Below are 11,816 nucleotides of genomic sequence, written 5' to 3' on the forward strand. Positions count from 1 at the left end.
CAACTTGGGGAGAAGAAAGGAGATTGAAAACATTCCAGGGTATTTAAAGCTCATTAACTTGCAAAGGCACACCAATCCAGCCTGAGATCAACAACACCCTTATCAACCCAAACTTCCCTTCGCAATTTGTCAGCAGAACATCTGGCGGCCATCTTGGAGTGAAGTCAAACGCAGGCCACACAAGGCATTCGTCATGTATGCACCGCATGAAGTGACACAGAGACCCCTTAAAGAAGGGTATAGCTGTGTTTACACTACTCCACAGGCAGTAGTATCACTGGCAGCCCGTTTATTGTGGACGTTAAAATTCCTCAGACTGTTTATGAGGTGAAGGTACACGGCACGATACGTGTGTGTGTGAAGACTCTCCCAGCGTTGCTGCCGGTGATTTAATATGGGCTGGCATGATGACGTGGAGTCTGGATGGCAGATTATCGCTAATCTTCACAGATCTTTATCCTCAATCTGAGGAGTGGTGGGGGGCTGGGCTGGGCAGCGGACAGCCACAGGGCCGCGGGAATGATGGGTGATGACTGGCAGGGCCGTCACCAGACAGAGAGCGTCTCTCCCAGACAGAGAGTGTCTTTCCCAGAGTTTGTCTGCTTTGGGGAGTCACCGTGTTTGGCTAACTAGGACAGTCATTTTTTTGGGGTGGTTGGAGAGCCAAATTAGACATTTTCATTTTTTGAGGCTACAGGGAATATTAACTCCACTGGGTGCTACGATCTTTCATACACTTCCCTACTGACAAAGATTGGGATGAACATATTAATATGCGCACATTCATGAGTGGGTGTGTGAATCTGTGAGGATCAGGCTGGAGCTCCAGTGTGCGGAGTTCTAATATGTGTGCCATGCTGCAGCAGATTGCCGTTGCTGCTGTTGCTTCTGCTGCTGTTGCTTCTGTCCTAATGCTGCCGCCTGACCCACTTTCACCCGTTGCCACCGCCACCGCCGCCGCCACCGCCGCCACCACAGCCTGAGCCAGTCACAGATTGAGGGTGCGCCGGCGCACCAGCGCAGAGATCATGACAGTGCACCGCCCGCCTGGAGCTGAACACCAGGTTCTGGGCGAAGGCAAAAGGGCGGCGCTTGGTGCATCACTGATCTGATGACCCCGGGAGAGTAGGGACACCTGCTGCCAGACACACACACACACACACACACACACACACACACACACACACGACTCCAGGCAGAGGACAGCAGAGCATAGAACACAATAACACAACACACAGGCAAACACACTCACACACACAGGCAAACACACACACACAATATACAGAAACAGGCACTCGTGAACACACACACACACACACACAGCATATAAAGAAACTCATATAGTCATGAAAACACACACACGCAAACACACACAGCACACGCGTAAACACACATACAGCGCATACAAACACGCGCGCACACAGAACACACCCGAAGCATGAGCTCCTCCCCCCATGCCTCCATAGAGACTCCCACAGCGGGGACAGAACAGGACAAACAGCTGAGAGTGTGGTAGCTGCACATCCCTGCAGGGGGAAAAGCAACCTCACAGGTCAACAGCAACTACTTCACACAAACTACCAGAGAAAAGCATACTTAGGGTTAAGAATTTACATCTGTACTTTGTTCAATTAGAGGCCTCATTTTATTACTTTTACAGTAGGTGAGAGGTCAGAGAGGAGCTAACCCTCTTTAGACCGTTAGAGGGGTCCCCCCCCAGTCAGCTCCAGCTGGGGAACCGTCATTAGAACAATGTTAACAGTCAGATGAGCCAGGCAAGGACACAGAGTGGAAGAGAGCTGAGGGGCTCCTAATGATGCCAAAGCTGATCTACGAGCCAAGGGGAGCAAAGCAGGCGCTGTGCCCGCATTTACTTCATTCCTGCTGGGAGCCGCTACATTACACACAGACACACACACACACACACACACACACACACACACACACACACACACACGTCACAAACACACATGTAACACACACAGAGATGACATACAAACACACACACACAAAAATGACATAAATGTGCCCCCACACACACACACACACAAAAACACAAGCACGCAACAAGGAGGAAGACTCGGGTCACCGCTGGCCCCACTGTGCTTTGTGTGTGGCTTTGTTCCCAGAGGCGAGTCCACTGCTGACCACTGATTGTGTACCTGCTCCATTGTGCTCCTGACTCCTGACCCGCGCACACCACAGCTCCCATGATGCAACAGCAGCACGCAACAGCCCCCATCCCTTACAGCTGGATCCGCTCATCCCGAGGGATTGGTTTCGCAATTGGGGTTGGGGGAGGGATAGTGGCAGGGGCTGTTTTTGATGTCTTCTAATCCCCCAGAATCACGAGATAAACAAGATCCACCCCACCTCCCACCCCCACCCCCACCCTGCGCCTGCTGCCCAGGAGTGCACATAGCCCTGGATGAGGGGTGGGGGTGGCTGAAGGGTAGGACTGGGGGTAGGGGAAACAATCCTTCCACGTGGCTGGAAGGCAACAGGGTCGATAGCAGGATTGATTGTGACATTTGGGCGGTTTCGAGCGCAGTCAGGCTGCCTTTGGTTAGGCTCTGATCTCAAGTGGTGTTGGCCACCACACACACACACACACACGCTCAATTATTCATGAACACACAGACCCCCCACTACACACACACCAAGCTCACCACCTCACATGCATGCATGCACACACACACCAACACATGAATTCACACTGATCCAAAAACACATGCACACACCAACACATAAGCACCCACATACACAGAGTTCATACATAGACAGAGTTCTTGCAATTTTGATGGGCTAAAATGATACCATCATACCTAAGAACGGGATAATGTCATAAAAGCCATGTCAATAGGCAAATGTGATTATGACTCCTGATGTTGTTTTTAAATCATCTTTACTGTTTTATACGGTATCTGCCAAATGGTAAAAATATTGGTGGCATGTTCTGCTCACAGCTATTGAGGGAACCATGAATTATTAACATACAAATAGCTGGCACAAATGAAAACTCGCAAATCAAACCCCACAACTGAAGCATAGGTACAATACTCATGGGAGCATGTGAATAGTTGTCATTCTTTCATACCGTTCTGTTCGGTCCCTGCGAAAAACATCATTAATCATAGATGTACACACCCCACACACACACATACACAGACACACCCATTTCCTCACCATTTTGATGGGTTTGTGGCGGAGGTCTTCGTCCGTGATGGGGACATTCTTGTCCTTGGCGACCAGGCCCCGCTTACTGAGGATCTGCAGGAGGTCGCCGTTGTCTTTGGGGGACCCCTCGGCCACTGGGGCCCCCGACGGCCCCTGTCCCTGTCCCTGCCCCAGCAGCAGGCTGTAGGTGCGGCAGTAGAGCTCCGGGGAGAGCAGGAGCCTCGTGACCGGGGGCTTCAGGTGCTCCTGTTCGTACTGATCGCAGTAGAAGGGGTCTCGCAGCTCCTCCGGAACGTTCTCTACGGGGAGCACAGAGGAGGACAGAGTCATCAGCCTGGGAGTGAGGATCTGTGGAGCTCTTCAAGAGGAAGTAAGCGCTCCCAAATGATCTGTATATGAGAGTGTGGCGGGGAGCGATAAAGTGTTCCCTTATTGGGCATGATGAACAACACCCAGAGCTATAGGGGCTTTTCTCACAGCTCTTGTGAAAGAGATATGGCCAAGGCTACAGCCAACAGTAACACACACACACACACACACACACACACACACACACACACACACACACACACACAGAGAGTTTCACCAGAAGGCCACGGCCCTTTGGCCTGCGGACAGAATCATACGAATGAGTGAGCAGACGAGAGGTTAAACGAAGCATGGGTTGATGAGTGCATGTGAGTGTGTGTGTGTGTGTGCGCGCAGTGTCTTTCTGAAAAGCAGCCCAGTCACCAAATCCAGGGCTGCAGGGCTTAGGCTAGGATGACAGAAATGACGGCCTGGGCTCTGGTTTCATCTAAGCGGGTTTTCCCAGAGCATACACTTCCGCCTCTGCTTGACTGCTCCCGGTGAGAGAAGGCAGCAGCATCCATTCAACAGCAACCACCCCAACAAGACCCCCCCCTGGCCCCAGCCCCTCGCCTCCCCAACTAAAACGCTATCCCACAGTGCACTGTTTCCCCTCCTGCAGAGCCGGGAGCAAAGAAAACAGGGACGCACACGTGCATCCACACACACACTTCAGTCAGAAACACCTGACAGGGACGAGCAAGACGAGCCAGACCGGGTCCCCACCCTTCAACACAGCCCTCTCACTGTGCTCATCTTATTGGTTTATAATGGGACAGTCACATTAGTATAGGATTATTAAAGATAGTTATTCACAGAGAACATTTTTAATAGGTCTCACAGCTAAAGTACAAGAACACATTGTAAATCAAAACCAATTATTTTTAGGTCCCAGTCTCTCTCCAAATCTTTAAATCCTGAATATTTTTTTTTAAAAGGTGGGTATTTTAGAAGTAGCCTACTGTTTTGTACCCGCAGCACCCTGAACACGATCTAGGAGCTGATACTAGCTGGCATCAAAAGGAAACCATCGAAATAGAGAGCCAGAACACACACACCACTTATTTGTCCAGGAAACAGGTTCGGCGGCATTCGTGACCGACTCAAAGTACATCCCCAAACATGCATGAGTGTTCATACACTCTAGCCTCCACGCTGAAATGCAGTGGTGTGTTGCTGAAAGACATGTTCTGGGGCCTCTCACTGAAAATGGGGTGCATGTGAGGGGAAGAAAAAAAAAAAAAAAAAAAGAGAGAGAGTGCAGTGGTGTGTTGTTGACGGCCAGGACCCAACACTACCGACTTGAATAATGCCTGTGGCCTCAAGGACAGTCTTCAGAGCACCTGGGTCACAACCACTGGCTGCAGTACTGGCAGAAGTCTGCAACCATTTCTCAAGGTTCAGACTGTGCAGCACCTCTCAGTATTTTAAACTTGAATGAGTGTCTAAGAGTGTGATAAAAAAACAAAAACAGGGGTGGTGAATTTGACACCATTCCTCGCCGCTGCTCTCCCAGCTCCGCGGTAATTAGGTTGGGAGAACAAAAAAAGCCTCCTGTAATACACGCAAAATGGGACATTCCCCCCGCACACACACACACACACAAACACAATCTCTCTGTCGCTCTCTCTCTCTCTCTCTCTCTCCCTCCCTCCCTCTCCACCATCTGGGTCCAAACGTGGAGTTTTCACCCAGAATGCAAAGCAGGATGCAAAGGCCACAGCAGAGGCGGCTGATGAGCGCGGCCGATAGAGGCTTCATTTTCCTGTGGGATCGACCCTTAATGAATGACCAGTCTGTGTTCTACCTTCAGAAAGGACAACAGAGAGAGAAAGTAATACCTGGACATAGAGAGTGTAAAAAAAAACAGGACAGAAAAAAACACAGTGGGGCTGAAAAGCAAGAACACAGATACACACACACAGACACACAGTCTGAGGCAGACACTTATTCATACTTTTATACACACACGTGCGCACACACACCTGCTCCCACTGATATGACCATCACTGGTTTAATGACATACATCTGTACATCAGATGACCAAGGGAGAGGCCTCAGAGGAGCATGGCAGGAGTTAATCCAATCACCATTCCATTCAAGAGGAAAAACACGCCTCCAGATCTGGTACGACATCAGACTAGAGTGGCTTCAAGTCTCTATAATGACAGCAAACATCTCTGTCACTTTAATCATCAAGTGGTCCTGTTCTACAGCATTACTCCGAAGAATACGCGCATAAGTATATGAACACTTTCACTCTCACCACACACACACCACACACACACACACACACACACACACACACACACACACACACACACACACACACACACACACACACACACACACACACACACACACACACACACACACACACACACACACACACACACACACACACACACACACACACACACACACACACACACAGGAAATGTGAGACACGGTAAACACCAGAAAAGCGATTGCAGGACGAGAATGCTAATTTTGTCCGCGCACAGCTTGGCCACTTGGACAGACATGAATCAGCAGAAAGCCGGACCTCCGGCCAACCACAGCAGCGCGCTGCGAGCTCTGATGAGAACCGGAAAGAGTGGATGGCAGGGGGATGGCTCTCTGGGCTGTGGACCCGAGCTCACTCCACTCCGCAGCAGTGCTCATATTACACCATTACCACTGACAAGAGCCCCAGAGGAGGAACAGAGGGATGTAGGAACAGGGCAAACCACCGCCCCCCCCCCCTACCCCCACCCCACCCCAAAACAAAAACACACCCTCGGCCAGCGGGGTCAAACTCGTCAAGTCAAACCTCATCACCATCTGGAGAGGGCCCTAGAGAGCATGCAAGTGTGTTGTGTTGTGTTGTGAGGTTGATGCGCACAAGGTTCCACAGCCTCCCTCTGAAACCGGAGACTGGAGAGGCTGGCCCTGCGTTTTCAAGCTGGTCGCCATGGTAATGCTGACCATCGAGACCTCTTCGTCTTGATTAAGGGGCGGCACAGCAAGGCTCGGCTGAGACGCTAGCGGATGGCTTTAGCTTTCTAAGCACTGCACACCCGGGGCACAGTGGCCGAGGGGAGCCCCTCCAGAATGCCAGCGGGCATGGGGCAGAATCACCCCCTCCAGAACGCCAGCGGGCATGGGGCAGAATCACTTACAGGCTCTCAGACATGCAAAGAAGGGTCACAGAGACATCGTTACACAAGGAGGTTTCAAAGGACCAGTAGGACTTTCAGTCAGAGGGCACTCTCATGATTCAGGCATGAGATGATTTTCTGATTATGTATTCACTACTGCACATTGTATATATATATATATATATCTCTGACAATGTGCTGTTTACCTCCGAAGGTTCAGCAACACAGCTGAGCATCTTGCAGGTGCAGGTAATTAACATGTCCGCCTAAACATGCGAGTCATTTGATCTGCTACTGGTTGTATAATGAGATCTTAAAATCATGCAAACTCTACCCATTACCCAAATACTTATGCAGCTCAGACAATGTTAAACCTTAAAGCTCTTTATACAGTTCATGGAACCATTCTGTGTTCATGTGTTCTCTGGAGGCCTCGTGTTCGTTCAGTGCAGCGATGCAGCAAAGTCATGTAATGTAATCCTCTGCTGTCATGTTATGGTGCAGCTCTGCAAGGAAATAGGCTAACACTTCCTACAGCTGCCAGGCAATATTTGCGTGCGGGTAAATCAGACAAATATGCATTGTGTCATTTTTATCACTCCAATAGTGTTTGTTTATGTGTATGTGTATTATGTGTGTGTCAGTGTGTGTATGTGTATTCAGTGTGTGTGTGTGTGTGTGTGTGTGTGTGATAGGAGTGGGCGCCCTGTAAAAATCTGCCGGCTGCAAAAAAACTACAAGCAGGCAACTTCTGCTGACCTCAAAGCTCCCGAGACTTCAAACCCAGACTGTGCCAGCTGCAGAACAGAGAGGGACACTCAAACACTCCTTCTACTCCACGCTGAAGATGTGACTGGCTGATGGGAGATTGGGGGGGTCCTTTAGCTTTAAAACAGTGGCCTGTTTACCAAGATAGCAACAAGCGAAACAAAACAAAACAAAACAAAACAAACGCAGGCCTTCCGTCTCACAGCGGGAACAGGATTCACGAGTCCCTCCTCACCTGTTGACTCAGGAGAAGTGACAACACTGGCTGCGGTGACAGAGCACATGACTAGTTGTGCTAACTGACTTATAAGTGTGTCAGTATTTATCCAGCAGCTTACGGATAGGGGTGGAACAGAGGGTTTTCTACTGTGCTGGGCAAACACCACCAGCGGGTTCGAAATCTTGCTGGCCTGGAAGTTCTTTCATAGGAATTCCCCCTATTAATGCCAGAGACACGGAGCCAATCAATAACAGCTCTCTGATGATAAGAAAGGCTTGTGGTGCTGATTCTCCCCCCCCCACCCCCCATCAGTTATTGCTGGTGCTTGCATAGTCCATGGAAAAATAGTATGCGGTTTCAGCTTTTTGTTTAAGCTCATTCTGTTAAGAATCTGACGGAAAAACAGATTTGGACGCGTGTTGATGTAGCACTCTGAGGCTTTCAGTTTGAACCCTAATAAAATTGACAGACGAGGCCATGACTATGCTTGGTGACTCAAGCAGAGCCGTCAAACCCAGCTGGGCTTTGCATCGGTGATGAGAGGAGAGCAAAGTGGGTGAGCTTTAACAGGTCTGAGGTCAGTCGAGGTAAATCATTACGGCCGTATTTCATTGTGCACCGTCAAGCTGCGCCACCACCAGCGCCCAACTCCGGAAAATGCTGCTGGGATTCAGAGGGCTGTGAACAGTGTGTGTGTGTGTGTGTGTGTGTGTGTGTGTGTGTGGTGTGCGTGAGGAAACAGTAAAAACCTCAGTAGGCAGTGGAGACCTGGGTGGCTTTAGGAGAGCAGGGCCTCCTGCTAGGCTAACGTTATCACACACCCTACCCTACCCTACCCTACCCTACCCTACCCTACCCTACCCTACCCTACCCTACCCTACCCTACCCTACCCTACCCTACCCTTCCCTACCCTACCCTTCCCTACCCCACACAGCAGAGCACAGCTCAGTAGAGCACACCAGGCCACAGTCAGGGAAGAGAAGTGATGATGTCATCGTGTTCTGACAGGAAGATAACTGCGGCCCTCCTGGCTCAGCAGGATCCTGTGCCATGGAGTTAGGGAGCGGACACACACGCACACACACACACACACACACACACACACACACACACACACACGAACATGCTCCAGTGGAGCTGGTCTAATCTGTTCAGGGTTTTTCCTGCTGCTTGCTGGTGAGGGCCAGGGTAAGTGTGACTTTGACCAGAGGGCGTGGCGTGGCTGCTGAGGTCCGTCTATGATGAGAGCGCAGGGGCGAGACATAAACACTGAGCCCAGCCTGAGCCTGTGTACGGCCCACTCACAAAGACTGGGCCTCTGATTGCATAACAAACAACACATAAGCCAGGTTATTAAAGTTGGTAAGGCACAATAGCGCTTGTGTTCCACCCTAACCTAATCTTTTTTTCTTTTCTTTTTTTTACGTTTATTTTTGGGGCTTTTTGCCTTCACTCAGATGGGACAGTAGAGATTTACAGGAAATGAGTGGGAGAGGGAGGTGGGAATGGGACATGAATCAAGCCCGGGTCCCTGTGTGCACGTGGATTTGGGATGCTACAGCTTGTACCACAGCTCCACACCACCCTAACCAATTCTTAACTCTGAGGGGTTTGGCAGCTGTGGTGGTAGTATGTGTGTGTGTGTGTGTGTGTGTGTGTGTGTGTGTGTGTGTGTGTGTGTGTGTGTGTGTGTGTGTGTGTGCGCGCATGTGTGTGTGTGTTGAAACTCACACTGGCATAAACAAAGTCTTAGCACATTTGTTTACAGTGGTGGACTGTAAGACTGTGACATGCCAGGGAAGGTAACAATTAGAAGAGGACCAGGAAGGAACGAGTGAAGTTACGACACAGCTACTAACAGTAAAATCACCGAACAATTCTGGGTCATAATGACACACATCAGGCCTTCTTTTCATCAACAACATTATTTTGTACAGAACACTATGCACCCTTTATCTCTGAAAATGTGTCCTTGAGAATGTGGAGCGTCAAGAAGGACTGCGCAGCCCATAATCTGAAGCTGCTGTGTTGGTTTGATGGTGTTTTCTTGTTTGTTCCCTTCCTTTCCAAACATCACCAAGCCTATTTCACATTAAGGGAGGTCTAGGAATGCTGAGTTAATCATCTGAATTATTAGTGGCTCACGAACAAAACACAATAGGCCCCTTTCAAATGTTTTGTTTTTCCACACACACAAGCTGCTCCAGAGGCCGGTGTTGCAAAGAGGCCAACCCGCCGCTAAGTTTTTTTTGCATCACACAAGCCACGAAACTTGTGCAGTTCACAAAAGAGTTTGTGTGTTGCCTATACACACAAACATGTTGCAGTCAAACAGTGATGGGGCAGGGGGCCATTCACACAGAGATCTTCCTACATCCTTTCCTAAGATGTGAGCAGGTAGCATAACTCATGCCACTGCTCAAGTGCATTCCAATTTAATCTGGTAGGACAGATAAAGTCAAATAAAAGCCAGCTGTAAATGGAAAGGTGTGGCTCCTGAACTTGAACAACAGTTCATCTGGCACGTTTTGGAAGGCAACCCGTCTTGGGTTCTTCACAGCCCTATTCTGGTGCCACTTTAAGAATCTTGCAGTAGCGAAAAATAAACTGCTGAAGTAAGACTGGTGGGTATAGAACCAGCATACCCACAACCAGCATTGAGGGTTTAAGGTCAAATGGAGCTAAGACTGAAAAGCAAACATCAAACCCTTCGTGAAACCTCGGTTGACATGTGAAGTAGCCTCGTATGTTAACAATAGAACTCTGAGGTGGGTGTGTTAGCGCGTCACAGCCTGATAGGTTTCGGGCACAAGTTTATCCACCGGCTATCACTCTGTTTTAGGTCTAAACAAATATTTAACGTTAGGCCTATGACACAGAATTTCCTTGTAACCCTCCTCATCCTCATACATGACAGAATAGGCCATGTTATAATATAAAGTTATTATGATATGTATGGCATATGGACTAGCCTACTTAGAGTGGAATTATACAAGAGCAATAGACTATGTTCACTTTAGACCAATGTCTGAACCTTGGTAGGCCATTATTGATTACCAATTGCCTATGGGCCAGTCGATTTCGGGGGAGACCAATTATGTGAAGCGAAACAGCTATTGCTACACTGCTGTAGAAAGAGTAGCCTAAGCCATTTGCGTGTTGTCTCAAGCCATAAGCTACACTGTTTCTGTTTCCCGAATGCGGCATAAGGTGGACAGACAGGATAGGGAAATAGCGGTGGGTCAAATGCGACCACGCAAATGTTCCCACCTCTCCTACGGTCTTTGTGTGCCTAAAATCGCTGAGTGTACACATCGTAAGCTGTTCACCTTCATGCATGTGCTTTTCATTACTCTGACAGTCAGAACAATGCTGGGATAAGACAGAAGCAGGACATTTTTAAACATGAACCATATGGGAAATTCACACATACCTGCATTGCCGTATGATTTAGCCAAGAGCCAGCCCACACTGGCGCATATTTTGGCTCTGCTGAAATCATAGTGATCCACGGATTTAATGTCCGGGACCACAAAAGTCTTCCTCGTTGCATTCGAATCCACCATAGCGAGTCCGCAGACAGGCCGTGTGGAAGGGAAAGGAAAAGATCCGGGGTGGAGGTAGTCGCGTAAGAAAAAAAGGGAAATCAAGCAGTCATCCTAGTCGTATTCCACAGCGTCAAGGCTGTAGAACACGGGTGTCGTTAACGTAGCCTACTCACGAAAAAGAATATCCAGAAACTGTGGTTTCAGCGTTCGTATGAACCCCGTCTTGGTCCGTTTGTATATTTAAACTCCTTCTTAAGTTACAAAAGCATTTTAAGGATCCCATAAATCGTTAGAGGCACCATGAACAGCGCTTCATACATTTTTGACCCCGTTTCATCGCTCGCATCGTTGAGCGTTTTGTGAGTAGGGCTCCGCTGATGACTGATTTCCAGGTGCTCCAAACTCACGTCAGTCAACTGGGCGGGTGACCAATGGGATTTGAGCGAGAGTGACAGGGAATGCAAAAAGGCGGGCTCTATCTCTGTGTGAACACAACCATCAGGTAGGGTGGTTCTTTGCCCATTGAGACAGGTGCAGTACCGGTATAACCTGCTGCTATTATAAACTTGAGTGAGAGGAAACCCTTTGAGTATAAGGTAAAATGTACATAGGAA

The 11,816-nt window shown here is 49.1% G+C and overlaps 1 protein-coding gene across 1 annotated transcript in view; it reads right to left on the bottom strand.

The window, feature by feature from the left end:
* The window catches only part of camsap3 (calmodulin regulated spectrin-associated protein family, member 3), a 26,700-nt gene extending 15,088 nt beyond the window's left edge, over window positions 1-11,612 (bottom strand). The window contains exons 1-2 of the mRNA XM_042708962.1: window positions 11,088-11,612; window positions 3,187-3,476 (exon numbers count right to left, since the gene is read on the bottom strand). Of these exons, the coding sequence (XP_042564896.1) occupies window positions 3,187-3,476; window positions 11,088-11,220 (423 nt within the window). The 5' untranslated portion in view covers window positions 11,221-11,612. The remainder of the gene's footprint in view (window positions 1-3,186; window positions 3,477-11,087) is intronic.
* Between the last annotated feature and the right edge of the window lie 204 nt (window positions 11,613-11,816).

Source organism: Clupea harengus, chromosome 1, assembly GCF_900700415.2.
Source record: "Clupea harengus chromosome 1, Ch_v2.0.2, whole genome shotgun sequence".
Classification (NCBI taxonomy): domain Eukaryota; kingdom Metazoa; phylum Chordata; class Actinopteri; order Clupeiformes; family Clupeidae; genus Clupea; species Clupea harengus.